This window comes from Phalacrocorax carbo, chromosome 16, assembly GCF_963921805.1.
Source record: "Phalacrocorax carbo chromosome 16, bPhaCar2.1, whole genome shotgun sequence".
NCBI classification, from domain to species: Eukaryota; Metazoa; Chordata; class Aves; order Suliformes; family Phalacrocoracidae; genus Phalacrocorax; species Phalacrocorax carbo.
Genome location: NC_087528.1, coordinates 10,318,310 through 10,331,508, shown reverse-complemented (window position 1 = coordinate 10,331,508; position 13,199 = coordinate 10,318,310). Strand labels below are relative to the sequence as shown.

General features: G+C 43.9%; 1 protein-coding gene across 1 annotated transcript in view; it reads right to left on the bottom strand.

The window, feature by feature from the left end:
• Nucleotides 1-4,374: 4,374 nt before the first annotated feature.
• Nucleotides 4,375-13,199, bottom strand: part of FOXK2 (forkhead box K2) — a 49,461-nt gene continuing 40,636 nt past the window's right edge. The window contains exons 5-9 of the mRNA XM_064467099.1: nucleotides 12,434-12,627; nucleotides 11,412-11,587; nucleotides 10,071-10,367; nucleotides 9,619-9,828; nucleotides 4,375-6,421 (exon numbers count right to left, since the gene is read on the bottom strand). Coding sequence (XP_064323169.1) covers nucleotides 6,225-6,421; nucleotides 9,619-9,828; nucleotides 10,071-10,367; nucleotides 11,412-11,587; nucleotides 12,434-12,627 — 1,074 coding nt within the window. The 3' untranslated portion in view covers nucleotides 4,375-6,224. The remainder of the gene's footprint in view (nucleotides 6,422-9,618; nucleotides 9,829-10,070; nucleotides 10,368-11,411; nucleotides 11,588-12,433; nucleotides 12,628-13,199) is intronic.

Genomic DNA, 13,199 nt, shown 5'->3' with positions numbered 1-13,199 from the left:
AGCCCCAGCCCATCCTCCCACTGCAGTTCTCCCATCGCTGACCAGAGCAGCCATGAGCACCAGTCTTGGTTGGTTAAACTACTGAACTTCTAAAACTTGCCCAGAGAGCTGGTCCCGTGTGACAGTAAGAATGAGAATACACTAACCACAGGTGCGGAGACTGGCGCTGTGTGGGTGGTGGTTTCCCTTCATACGTACCTGAATGGATTTCATCTCAAATTCTTCCTTGTACTACTTGCAAGTCTTTATCTTTCTGTATGTAGGCTATTTTACAGGGATCAAAAATGAGTGTTCCCACATGGTGTGGGCTGCAGGGTGCTCTGCCGGCACTTTATCGCACCACTTTCCGCTGTACTGCATCACATACGCAATTTAAACTAAAGTTTGGCTTAAGTGGGACAGTCGATAACCATACCTCTGCAATCAGCTGAGGTGAGTCACTTTTTTGGAAGATGAACAGCACGTCAAGTATGTGACAGACCACGTACACGTCCACCGTGCCGAGCGATGGCCGATAGGGCACGGCGGCCGTGCCCAGGGAGGCTCAGAGCGCAGGCCGGCAGCGGCAGGGTGCTCGCCGCACAGCCCTAGCGCTCCCCCGGGAGGGCGCGCGCTTAGCCCCGGGCCAGCGGTGAGAGACCAGACTAAGCAACCGGCCACCTTCAAACACACCCCGGCTCTGCGTGAGGCTGCAGCGTAAAAGAGGGGTGAGGAGCTGTCAGCAGTCTACTTTGTGACAAAAGATTAAATAGATTTTACAATGTCACGCTGTTAGCTTAAGGTGAGTGTTATAGTCCAGAGATCCAACAGCATTTACTCCTTTAAGTACAGCTGTCTTAACCCTTAGCCAGAAGCACGTTGGCCTTGGGAGACAGCCCCGCTCAACGCAGCGGCCCCGACTGGAGGGGGTGCAGCGCTGGCTGCCTGCGCCGGGGAGGAAATGGCGCAATCGGCACAGTCTGAAATACGACCGTTCCTGAAATCAACAACGTATGTCCACCAGCATCAGCCATTCAAGTATATAGATTAGTTATTTTTAAATACAAAAGAAATTAATAAACGCCTTCCCGCCCCGAATTCTGCTGTCTCCTTCCACAGCACCCATGTCACGGTTCAAAATCCTGAAAGGAGAACTAAAAGATGAGCCGGTGCGTTAAATTCAATGGAATTCCAGGTGGCAGGAGCCACAGCATATGAGCGTTTCAGAACCTTTCAGTATTCACATTGAAGCAGAAAACACAAGATCAACCAGTGACGGAGGAAGACGCGGGACAGGACGCTGGCGGTGGCAGACGTCGGCCACGGGGCTGCGGCAGGCGGCGCCGAGCTAAGCACAAAGGCTCCGGCACAAGGCGCGCTTCAGCCGGACGGCCCCGCGCCGCGTCACGCGCCCGCCGCCCGACCTCCGGCTTAGGAAGCCCTTTCAATGCCCCCTTTTTACGGCATTTATTTTTTTCCTCCTTGCCCAAAGGTTGTATTTGTTTAAAGGCGGCAATGACTGTTTGTTCTGGCTGTAAGAGATCCTGGGGAATTTCACACAATAGTCCGTTCTTTCCGTTCAAGGAATAGGTTACGCGCTGAGCCGTTCCAGCCCTTCACCACGGTTTCGTGGCCCTCCTTTGATTTGTCCCCGGGGCTTCTGGAAAGCGGTGACATGAAAACCCACCGCAGCCTTCTAGTAAGTTTTTCTGATACTTCTCTAGAAACAAAAAAAGCACAACTAATGCATAAAGAGGATCAGAAACCAAACCAACATTAATGAAAATTATGTGAGAAAGCGTGCATCTCATTGAACTTATTTAAAGAAATACTCACCTCTCCGTTCGCACGGCAGCCTGTGCTAAACCAATACGTTTGTGGCCAACGTGTTTCTGACGTCAGGCGCGTGACCTGGTGCAAATCCCTGGCTGCGCGCCTGAGCTCAGCCCCGAATGCTACCACAGCTTCTAGAAGAACGAGACTCTGATACAAAAAAATAATTCTTAACTCAAAGTCTGGCTTGATTCATAGTTAGGAAAGAAAACAAGCAGAAGCAGGAGTAAAGCGTGTTTTCATCTCCAGTCCACAAATAAGATCAAGAAGAACCTGATGGTTAAAAGCAACCGACAGGCACTGACTGACTTCAGCCTTCCCTTTTATCAGTTGATTTTGCGTCAGACACAACGTAGCATTCTTAGTAAGAACATCAGGCTGTGGAGTTACAGAAGGGGCTCAATCAAGTTAGCAGAAAGCAGCACTCCATTTAGTGTAAATGAGAGAAATATACTTTTTTAGATAAATATCTATCACACACATAGATATAAAATTATGTGTTATAGGGAAAAAAATAATCACAACTCAACCGCTGTTACTGACTACCAACCACTCAAAGTTTACCTTTTGGGGGAAATCAAATCAAGATACAAAACCCAGATCCAATCATAGATTGCTGAAACTTCAAGTTCCACTTTTTGATTTAAGTAACTTATAAACCCCAACATTTTCAAATGAACCTGTACTGTAACAGCCATGCAAGTAAAGGCCAAGTTTTGCCTCCCACATAGCAACAGTGGTTTGTGAAGCAGAAGTGCTCTTGGATCTTTTGGGGTTAGCACGGAACAGGTATTTCCCTAAACGAGCACAATTAAAGATGGCATCGTCCGGACCGCAACCCCTGCGGTCAGTGTCTGGAGAGGAGGCGGCCGAGGCGAGAGCTTATCGCTCTCTACAACTACCTGAAAGGAGGCTGTAGCGAGGGCGGGGTCGGCCTCTTCTCCCTAATAACAAGCGATAGGATGAGAGGAAGCTGCCTCAGGCTGCGCCAGGGGAAGTTTACGTTGGGCATTAGAAAAAACTTCTTCACCGAAAGGGTTGTCGGGCACTGGAACAGGCTGCCCAGGGAGGTGGGGGGGTCTCCGTCCCTGGAGGTATTTAAAAGAAGAGTCGATGTGGTGCTTGGGCATATGGTTTAGTGATGGTCTTGGCAGTGATAGGTTAGCGGTTGGACTCGATGATCTTAAGGGTCTTTTCCATCTTAACGATTCTATGATTCTATGAAATGTGTCAGGCGACGCGGGCAGGGGGAGGCAGCAGCTCAGAGCGGGGCCTGGCCACACCCATCAAAGAACTGGTCTCTCACCCCACGCCATCCACAGCCCCCTCTGCCCTGAGGGCGCGGAGTCCCTGGGCCGGATCGTTCAAGGCCCTACAGCTGCTGCTACAGCGGCCAGCGCCAAGGCGGAACGTCCCGCCGCCTCCCCCGTCCTGCCGGGGCGCGGGGCTGCCGCCGCTGCAGCGGAGCCGAAGCTGCCTAAGGACAGGGAGGGGGGTCTGCGAGGAGGGCAGTGGAGACGGACGCTGTGTCGCTAGGAGCAAACGCGCGTTAGGTCTTCCATACGTCAGGATTCGGAGTCTTTTTAAAAGTCGTCTTAAAAGGTTACACAAAAGCTGACCCTTAACAGAAAGGGCACCGCACGGCAGCCTAGAAGGAGCACAAAAGGAAATAACACCATGCATCGTGGAACACAAAGGGTAGCTAGAACGGGTATATCAGTTCCTGGAGAGAGGTCAAAGCTCTGCGAACATGAACCACCTGAAGAAATTTTCCATTTGCAAAAGAAAGATCATATTGACCGCGGGAGTCCGGGACGAGCAGCACCTCAGGCCGATTTAAGAGAGGTCACGAGCGTCACCTCAGGCGCAGCAGCAGCGTGACAGGAGCCTCGTTCAGCCCTGGCTATTACGCGGTAACCGTCGCTGCGTTAACAGCGGCAGGCACAGAAACACAGACAGACCAGGGAACAGTTTTGTTTCAGCAACCCGACGACTCAGTTTAGTAAGGCCCGACGCGTAAGGCAGAGGAGTCTGCGTGAGTCAAAAGCACCGGCGACTCCCCCATACGAGCGTTCTTCGGCGTCACCAAAGGCACGGGTAAGCAGCTGTTATTTTTACGTAAGGACGCGGGCAGTCTTCTCACATCGCACGGCTTTTCCAAAGGGTTTATCCATCGGAACGGCCGGGCCCCGCGTGCGCCAGAAGGGACCAGACCCGCGCCTCCGCCCCGCTCCCGGGAGGCGCGGCGTGCCCACCAGCAGCCGCCGGCAGGGATCACCTCGGCTCGGTCGGTCTGATACCGTTTCCTTTGGCGCTGCCAACGTAAGTGCATTAGTCACCCCAAAACATACATAAATATTTCACACTTGTTGAGTAATTTCAACTTAATTTGCTGAATAAAATTTAATTTTATTTAAAAAAATCTTATACACTATTATTCACCTAGCCCTAGTTGTGAACAGATTCTCAATTCTGAAAATAAACCACATTCTAGTCAATTCATTCAACACCAAATTAAATTACTAGTACTGGATTTTTTTCTTAAAAAAAGTATGTTAAAACTTTACTTTTTTTATTTTTAAAACCTCTAAAGAAAATGTTGCAATTTTACAGAAATGTTTCTTTTCAGGTTATGCTTTTTTTTTTTTTTTAAATGCCTGTTATAAATTCAGCTTGTGTAGAGTTTTTTTTTTTTCCATAGTTTTTTAATATGTATTATCTGCAGAGACATTGTAACAGTTCCATTTTGTGGATGAACACAAAACTTGTACAGATTTCTCATATTTGGTCTTTAGGTAAATAGTTCCCAAAAGCTGCCTAAATAAACCACTCCAAACTGTTCAGTCCGTCATGAAAATACAGTTTTTCCTTTCGTAGTGAAAAAGGAAATATAAATAATGCATCATTATTACAGAAAATGACAAAATCAGATTCAAATTAAGCCAGCTATCTAGCTTTCACTCACCTTACCGCATGAGGAAATAAGACGTTATGTGAATTAAAGACTGAACAGCAGCCTTACGTTTAAATTTAATTTTGAAATGTAAAGTGGAATCTATTACCGCGATTAAAGTGAGAAATTACCGATACATTTTAAAATGTTCAACTGCAGAACACACACTTTAAAAAAAAATTATAATAATATGGTAGCCACTGTTAGAAAACCACAACAGCTACTCTTATGGAGACCCAAAAGGTCAGTGTATGACATCAAAGTGTTACAGAGAAGCTGGTCAGATTAATTTCTACTGATGGGTGCTTAAGCTTAAAAATATCGAATATACCTCTGACAAGATAATTTTACTCTCTTTTTAAAAGGACTCGTGATAAAGAATTTTATCTTTCTAAATGAAGAACAGTCTGTTATCTTAAACATACACAATATTAAGCGAGACTCTTGTTTTACTTCAGACTGGAAAAATATGCCAGGGACAGTCAAAGTCAACACAAAGTAACAAACAGCAAAAGGTAGCAGAAAGAGAAACAGATAAGTGCAGCTCTGGTCAAATTCATAGCAGTTCTTTACGTCAGTTAACGGCTCATTTACATTGTAATTTCTAATCAGTTACATGCAAGCCCAAAGAAGCATTTGATCACTACACATGGTAATAAAATTTGATTAAATTTATCAGGCAACTGCTAAAATATGAAAATTTGCAGATGTAATAAAGTAGCTTTATCTGAACTTTAACAGGACAGACGAAAGTAAATCATTCCATTGGTTAAAAAAACCCTACATTCAGTTTTTTACCAAACAAAATTTCACATGAAAAGTATTGTGTGATTCCAAAGTTTCCGGAGTAGAAATGGAGTGATTTGAAATGTCAAAGACCCCATTATTTTGCAAAGAAATGAAAATACACCTCAAAAATTTCTAATTCCACATGTGAACAACAAAATACTGCATATCTACCAACAACTGCATCGGGTAGGTCGTTATGAAAGGCTAGCTGCCAAGATGTAGGAAATGGCTCCTCGCCTCTGTTCCCTTTAAGGAATATACAATCATTTGAAACCAGTTCACACTAAGCGCTTATCATGCTGCCGTTACACTGAGATACTCAGTCCTTAAAATAATCTGATAAAGATTTTTTTAAAGCTGCAGCCCTCCCCAACACTGTACTTCTCAGTGTACACAGTTCAGTAGGGGCAGGGAGGAGCGGGGGTCACAGCCTCTGGAACAAGATGGTTTGCAGTTTGACTTTAAGTTACCAAGTTTTAAGGCCACCTGTGTTGGTTTTTTTTTCAGTGCTGAAAGTTGAAGTCTGATCACAGGGCCCCTTTCCCCACTGCGTGAGAACATGTTCCAACGTTTTAGGTGTTATATTTAAGTGTCTCCTTTTGGCACCATGGAGTTTATTTTTAAAAAAAAAAAAAAAAAAAAGAAAAAAAGAACGAACTCCCCTAAGTTTCTAGTTCTGGCTGCCTTTATCACTCACTGCCACAGGTGGGGTGTCCACGTTAACAGCTATGACTATGCTCTCTCCATCTTCTGTTTTGATACGTTTCAGTTCCTGCTGTTCTGACTGGTCTCCGTTCTGGCGCTTTGTCGGAAGAGATGCCGATGCGGACGCGTGGGTTGCTAACATATGCAAAGGACTCGCAGCAGCTGTAAAGAGATAATAAAGACTTCAGCACCCTTGCCGTCGCCAGAGCAGATGATACCGAAAGCGAATTTGCGTTTTCATTAAAATGATGAATCCCTTTATTTGTACTACGTGGGGCGTTGGCAATCCCAGCCGAGATTCAGGTCCGACCGTTCAATCTTTGTACAAGCCCAAAAGGTATTTTCCCAAATCACTCAACATTCACGCGGATTTGGAGAAAAGTGGCAGCACGAGGAAATATCTCCATTTTGCCCGCGGGGAGCTGAAGACAGGGAAAGATTAAATGACTGAAAGCCAACCTGCACCGTAATTTGTGACAGAACCGGGAAGCGAACTCAGCATCCCCCTCGGTAGGTGGGGCCGTGCCTGTGAAGGCTGCGGAATGCACTACTTGGCCTGCAGGAGAGCACCGCCACGTCAGAGTCATCTGTGGCCACAAGCTATTTAAGAAAAGCCATGCAATTCGCGAGCCACGAGATGCAGATGACTCAAGCAGCAATTCCTCTTTGGCAGATAACGAGGCGTTTACCCACAAAGTAGGGAAAAGGCAGTGCTTTAGCGAGTAGCAGTATTAAAAAATGACGTATGTGACTAGATTCAAGCGTGCAACTTGTTGAATTAGATCAACAGAGATGCAGACAGTTCAAACATCCTAAAAAATATTTTAATCTTTCTCATTCCATGGAAGACACAGTACAAGCCACCGTTAATGGGCGAGTACAGTCCTTTAAACCTTCCGAGACACCCAGAGGTCCCCGCTCTCCTTGCTGGCAGTCTATTTCTCAATATTGACCCTGACTTTATCAAACCAACTATTCAAATGTCTTTGCAAATAATGCAAAATTCTGAAGATATATTTACTTGTTCACTGCATTGGGGTTTTTGTGGGTGGTGGGGGAGGTGTGGTTTGGTTTGGTTTGATTTTTGGTGTGGGTTTTTTGTTGTTTGGTTTTTTTTTTTTAAACACAGGCTCACTTTCTTCAGCGCTGCTGCTTTGCTGACATGATTACAGCATTCCCTGCTACTGGAGCCTAAGCATGAAGTCCAAAAGGAATTCTTACTTGCTGGCCTTGTTGTATCTGTTCTTAGTGAGCTATCCTAGAGAACTCCTGGAATATCACCTCTCCATGTAACCAAACTGTTCTGTACTTAGTATTTAGTGGTAGAACAAATACTTCAGAAAATATTTATCCAATACAGAAACCTTCACTGCACTGTATAATAATTTGTGTATCTCAACATCCACCTTGTATTAGAATAGCTATTCCTTGTATAATTTCTGAACAGATTCCACAGAGACAGTTACTTCTGAATAAAACGCCTTACTGCAAGTTTATCGGTGCACAAATAAACCCAAGAAGTTTACCCCTCATCTTCAAACATGCATTAGGACTATTGCTGCATTATGCACTCCGGGGTGTGTTTAGTGGAGACCTGCTGGCTGCAGCCACAACCGATACGTGGAGGTATGAAATACACAACAGAACAACGGTGTTTGAAATCTGCACTGAAAGTCAAAACAAAGAGTATCTAGTTACGTGATTTTGTTCTGCAATAAGAAACCTGAATTTAGTTTGAACTTCACAGCCTTCAGTTAGACTGACAGGAAGTAAAAAGCGCTGCCAAACTGTTTTGCTGACAGTAAGATCTGAAAGCACCTTCTTACTACTGATAGAGAATGTCGGAAGAACAGTAGTTGCTCTGGATTTCTTAGCTATCAGGTTGCACAAACCTTCCTTCTCCAAAGACACGCACCCACAGGTACACACAGAAATGTGCGTGTAAACACAGACGTCTCATGTGAGCACAGATGCGTGTGAACATACGCGTGTGAACGCACGCGTGTGAAGGCCGTGTCTTTGTAACACGTGCCAACAAATCTGTACTCCTGTAGGCCTAGTTCCCCCTTCAGATGCTTCGCCCGAGAGCTACCTGGTTTCTTGCTGGTTTAGGAGTTACTGCAACAGAGAGACCAGGGCCTGGAATACACCTCACTTGCTGTTCAAAACGTGAACATCTCATTAAGCCCAGGAATCTCAGAACGCTCCCATCGCTGCGAGTGCACCCCTAGCACGCGCAGCGAAACGGCGAGATGCACCACAGTTCTACTCCTATGTCCAGCCGCTTTCTTAAAAATGCCTAGCAGCCGTTATGCTTCCCTACCAAGGAAAACATGCTGAAATCAGCTGAGTTTTCACAGAGTCTAGGAGAAAGACAAAAATGATTATTTCTTACTTTCAAAAATAAATTTTCAGTATATTTCACATGACTCACGGCTCAATTTGTAGGTCTCTTCTGACAAAAAAAGCGCATATGAAGTCTGACAGCAATTGCTTTTGCTTTACTTAAACTGGAAATGAAGTGAAAGCAGACAGAGCACTGACCTATAAATGTCAGTGGTGGAAGAAGAGTAAAAAGGAAACAAAGCAGATAATTCACTCCATTGGAAAGACTTTAGCGCAAAAACGCATGTAATTAATTGATATAAGATAGCCTAAAACTATTTCCACAAACATATTTCACGACAAAAGCACTACCTCAGTATCAGATAACATCTCAAAGTGAAACTGTTAAGAACAAAGCTGTGTGCACCTGCAAAGCAAACCAAAACCGAACGTTCTGTGAACAAGTGTGAATATATGAAAATTCTGAACACGTACTGCTACCCACTCAGGCTGCAGAGCCTGCAAGGGGAAAGATGGTATCCAGACAAGAATAATCTCAAAATCTTACAGAATTTTTCTCATTTTTAGTACAGGTTCAACAAAAACAGAATAAAAAGTAACAGTTCAAAAATCCAACCCACAAGCCAGTTCTGTCTTGTTTTCCTGTTGGTTGGTTCTTGACAAATCATCTGGGGAGCAGTTACCATTTTAATGGCACAGTTTTACAGGAACTTCTTTTAAAACTTGTTTATATCCTGGGTTTAATGAGGAGGGAGGACGGGTTGTCACCACTAAGTACATCCCTATAACGACCACAAAGAGAATAAATAGCTGTTCAGGTAATCATCAAGGAAGAGAAACACTGGTTCTTACCAACAGGGAGCCCTTACAAGGCTGTAATCTAAATTTTTTCGTAGAATTTGGTTTTCAATATAACCACGAAAGACACGAGAACGGAATTCAAAAATACAGCACTGTTCACTTTGAGGTTTTAACACATACAAAGCAACAGCACATCTTGCCACAGTACGTACCAGCGTTGCCCTGTCCTTGTATCGCAGTGGTGATGGGTACTATGTGCGTTCCGTTCTGCGTTACAGTTTTTATTGGTAGCTGGTGTTGACCTAGAGGTGCCTGTTGCACTATAGTAACTGTCTGTAAGGGTGTGGTCTGAGATGTCTGAATGATACGACTAGCAGCTCCTATTGTAGCATGACTAATAGCAGGTATAGGCTCCACTTTGACTGAAAAACAGAAGATAGAACATTGTTAAGAACAAGAAAGTGTTCTAGAACCATTTGTGTTTTAATCAACCCTCAGTGAAGTAGTGTACCGTTTTACTACTAGCTCTAACAGATCCGGGAAGTTACGATGCAAAATCTTCAGTTTTACCCAAACATTTCAAGCATTCATCTGGAGCTAAGTTTCAAACAATAAAACTTCTGTATAAAGAGGTAGCAAAACAACTAACCCCACAGGTTCTCACCTTTTACTTCCTTGTGGTCTCCATTTTCTTGAGGTTCCACCTTGGGCTGGGTTACCATCGCAGCTTGCGTGACTACTGCCTGTCCAGCTACAGTGTAAGTGTTTGCTGGTGCTAATCCAGTCACGTTTGTGACAGACACAGCTGGTATCTGGTGGACAACATGCACTGTCTGAACTACAGGCTGCTGGGATGTCGATGTTGTCACGGGAGTTGCAACAGTGTAGGTGACCGGTTTAATAGTTTGTGGTAGCTGCCGTTGTACAGTAATTAAAACTGGTTGGCTAGATAGAGGTGATCCTGCCAAGAAAGACAGAAAAATCAGGCTGCCAGTTTTCATTATTTCTTTTAAGCCAGTCATTCTTTTAAACTTAACACTAAAGCCTCAGAGGATTAACGACCGCCTTCTCTAATACCTCAGTGATCCGAAAGATAAAACCGGACAATGAAGATTATGACATATGGCTACTCCAAGCCATATTCAAGGCAAGTGCTGTATCAGTAAGACCCATACACCATTTGGGCTAAAGCCCCCGCTCCTCTCCCCAGTGCAGCCGTAAGCTATGTTTAATACTCATTTAGTAAAACTCCTTTCCATAGATGGGAACATATATGTGCTTCAGGTGCTGTGTGGAGCACGTCTGCATTGGCAGGACGCTCAGCTTCCTTGGCTGGGGAAAGGCGGGTGTCTCTGCTTAGGACCGTGTCTGCCTTTGCCACAGAATGGTCACCGGCACTTCTGTAGTATCAGAATATCACCAAGAAAATGGATGGCAAAAGCATACGAGCTAAGGTAACTAAACAAATACATCCTTATCCCACCATGCCTTAGGCTCTTTCTTTTCCTTTTTACATAGGAAAACTTTTGTCACACGAATTTATTCTTTCTCTCCTTATCCTTTCAGTTCTCTTTATCCCCACCTTTGAAAAGATGACATGGCCACAGATGCATGGCAAGACACTTACTTCTGTAACCCATGTAACCTGAAGTTTTGGGTTTGTTGGGGTTTTGGGGTTTGGTTTTTTTTTTTTTTAGACCAATTAAGAATACATTTTGAAAGGAAGCAACAACTGCTACAAGACAGTACAGTCCTATAGAGGACAGAAGCACAATCTCAGCTTAGTAACAAAGTGACCGGGGTGCTGGAACAGCACACAGGTACAGTCCGTACGTACACAAACGGGACTTACCTGGCATGTTTATGTGTGTATCAAAGATTTGCTCTAAACGGTAAGAAGTTAAATATTTACTGGGTTTTTTTTGGTGTACACATGAAGTCTTGGTAACATATCCTAGCACTCTCCCACCTCCGACCCCCAAACGCTTATTTCAGGATTCCTCACCTGGGGCGCTCTGTGCAAATCGCGCTTCTTGTATTACCGCTAGTTTTGGCTGGATAGCGCTAGGCTCAGGTTCCATTGGGACTGGAGATCCTTCCCTGGACAGACTCTCGGGGGTCTGGACTCCACTGGAGTGCGCAGACAACACTCCAGAGTGATTAGGAGAAGCTGGGGCACTTCTGTATTTAAAAATGAAAGCAGCAGCTGATGTGTTTTAACTTCTGAACTGTGAAAGACAGTGACCTTCCTCTAAAGAGACCGTAACACACACTGCCCACAGGAGGGCACCTCTGCCTTCCAGCAAGTACAGTTACAACCCAAAGCAGTTCTGATCATCTTTTATAAAGCTTCTGTTAAACAGGGACAGAATTTAAAAGCAAACTTCAGTTATAGTTAATGGAGAAGAAGTGGCTGGATGCCTTCTTAGGGAGACTCTCTAAATAATCTGTGAAACATGAATGTTTCTTCTGGTGGAAAAGAATGAGGAGCAAATCTCAGTCTACAGGGCAAGTATTAGAAGATCTGCACAGCAGGAAGGCTGTAACTTTACAGAGGGAATAATTTAAACCCACTTATTTCCCCATCACGAATTCTGCTTAAATTATCAAACTAAATACATAATTGTCATCTCTAAGTTCAATAAAATGGTAGCTGGCATTTGATAATTTTCTTTGCACGCAGTTTTAAAATGCAGTAGATGGCAGTTAGAAATGAAAATTATAATTCTGTAAAAAAAAAAAAAAGAAAGGAAAAATCCAAACAAACAAAACCAAAGGTAAGGCAAGGCTTGCTTACATTAACAATGTGACAGTTAGTTACGTGAACTGAGTCAAGTTCTTTAACACAAGCAATAAAAACAAGCCTAGTGTATGGGGCAGCCTTCCTAGGAAATGGTACAGAATTTAAACACTGTCTGGATGAAATTAAATTACTAAACTTGTGACTGTATCCAAAACTATCATGTCTGTATCAGCCTGAAGATTAAACAACAGCCATAGTCTTTTTGTTCATCTGTTTTTCCTTACCTAGAAGAGAGTGGTCCCAGAGGGGTTCTAAAGCAAGGTACTCCCCTAGGCCGCCTTTTCCTAAAAGCCTGCTCTATTAATTTGCTTTCAGAGGCAGGGTCTATCCTCCAGAATGAGCCTTTGCCTGGTTCTTCCTGGGAACGTGGTACTTTGATGAAATAACGATTCAGAGAGAGATTGTGACGTATTGAATTCTATGGAACATAAAAAAATATGTAGAATTCATATAACTTTTCCAAGTTAGAATGTGGCCTACTGCATTAGTTTGTACTATAGGAGACTCGGGGTTCAGCTTTTTAATTCCTTAATTCAACAGAACTCAGAGCACTACAAAGGCAGCGCCATAAACCTGAAAGGACTCTTGCATTTTTCAAATCTTCCCCAACAATTAAAAAAAAACAGTATGCTAATGCAGCAATAACAGGAATCCCATTTAATTCTCTAATGAGAAACACAGTGATTGCAACAAACTGTTAGAACACTACAAATACTTGAGCGTAACGCAGTGTGGGGGAAAAAAAAAGGAGGAAAAATTATCAGTCTTCATACACCACCCTTCCCCAGGTGTCAAAGACAATGTCAGTTCATTCTAGGAGGGCCAGTAAAATACAGCATGTACTGATTCTGATCTTATATGATAATCCTGTTACTGTTCCACTACAGAGAAAAGGTTAAATTACACAAGTTCCAAATGCAGCTAGATTGTTGGGAGTTCACCCGCAGTCCAGTCTGTCTCAACAAAGAGGCCAAGGATTTAGTGTGTCTA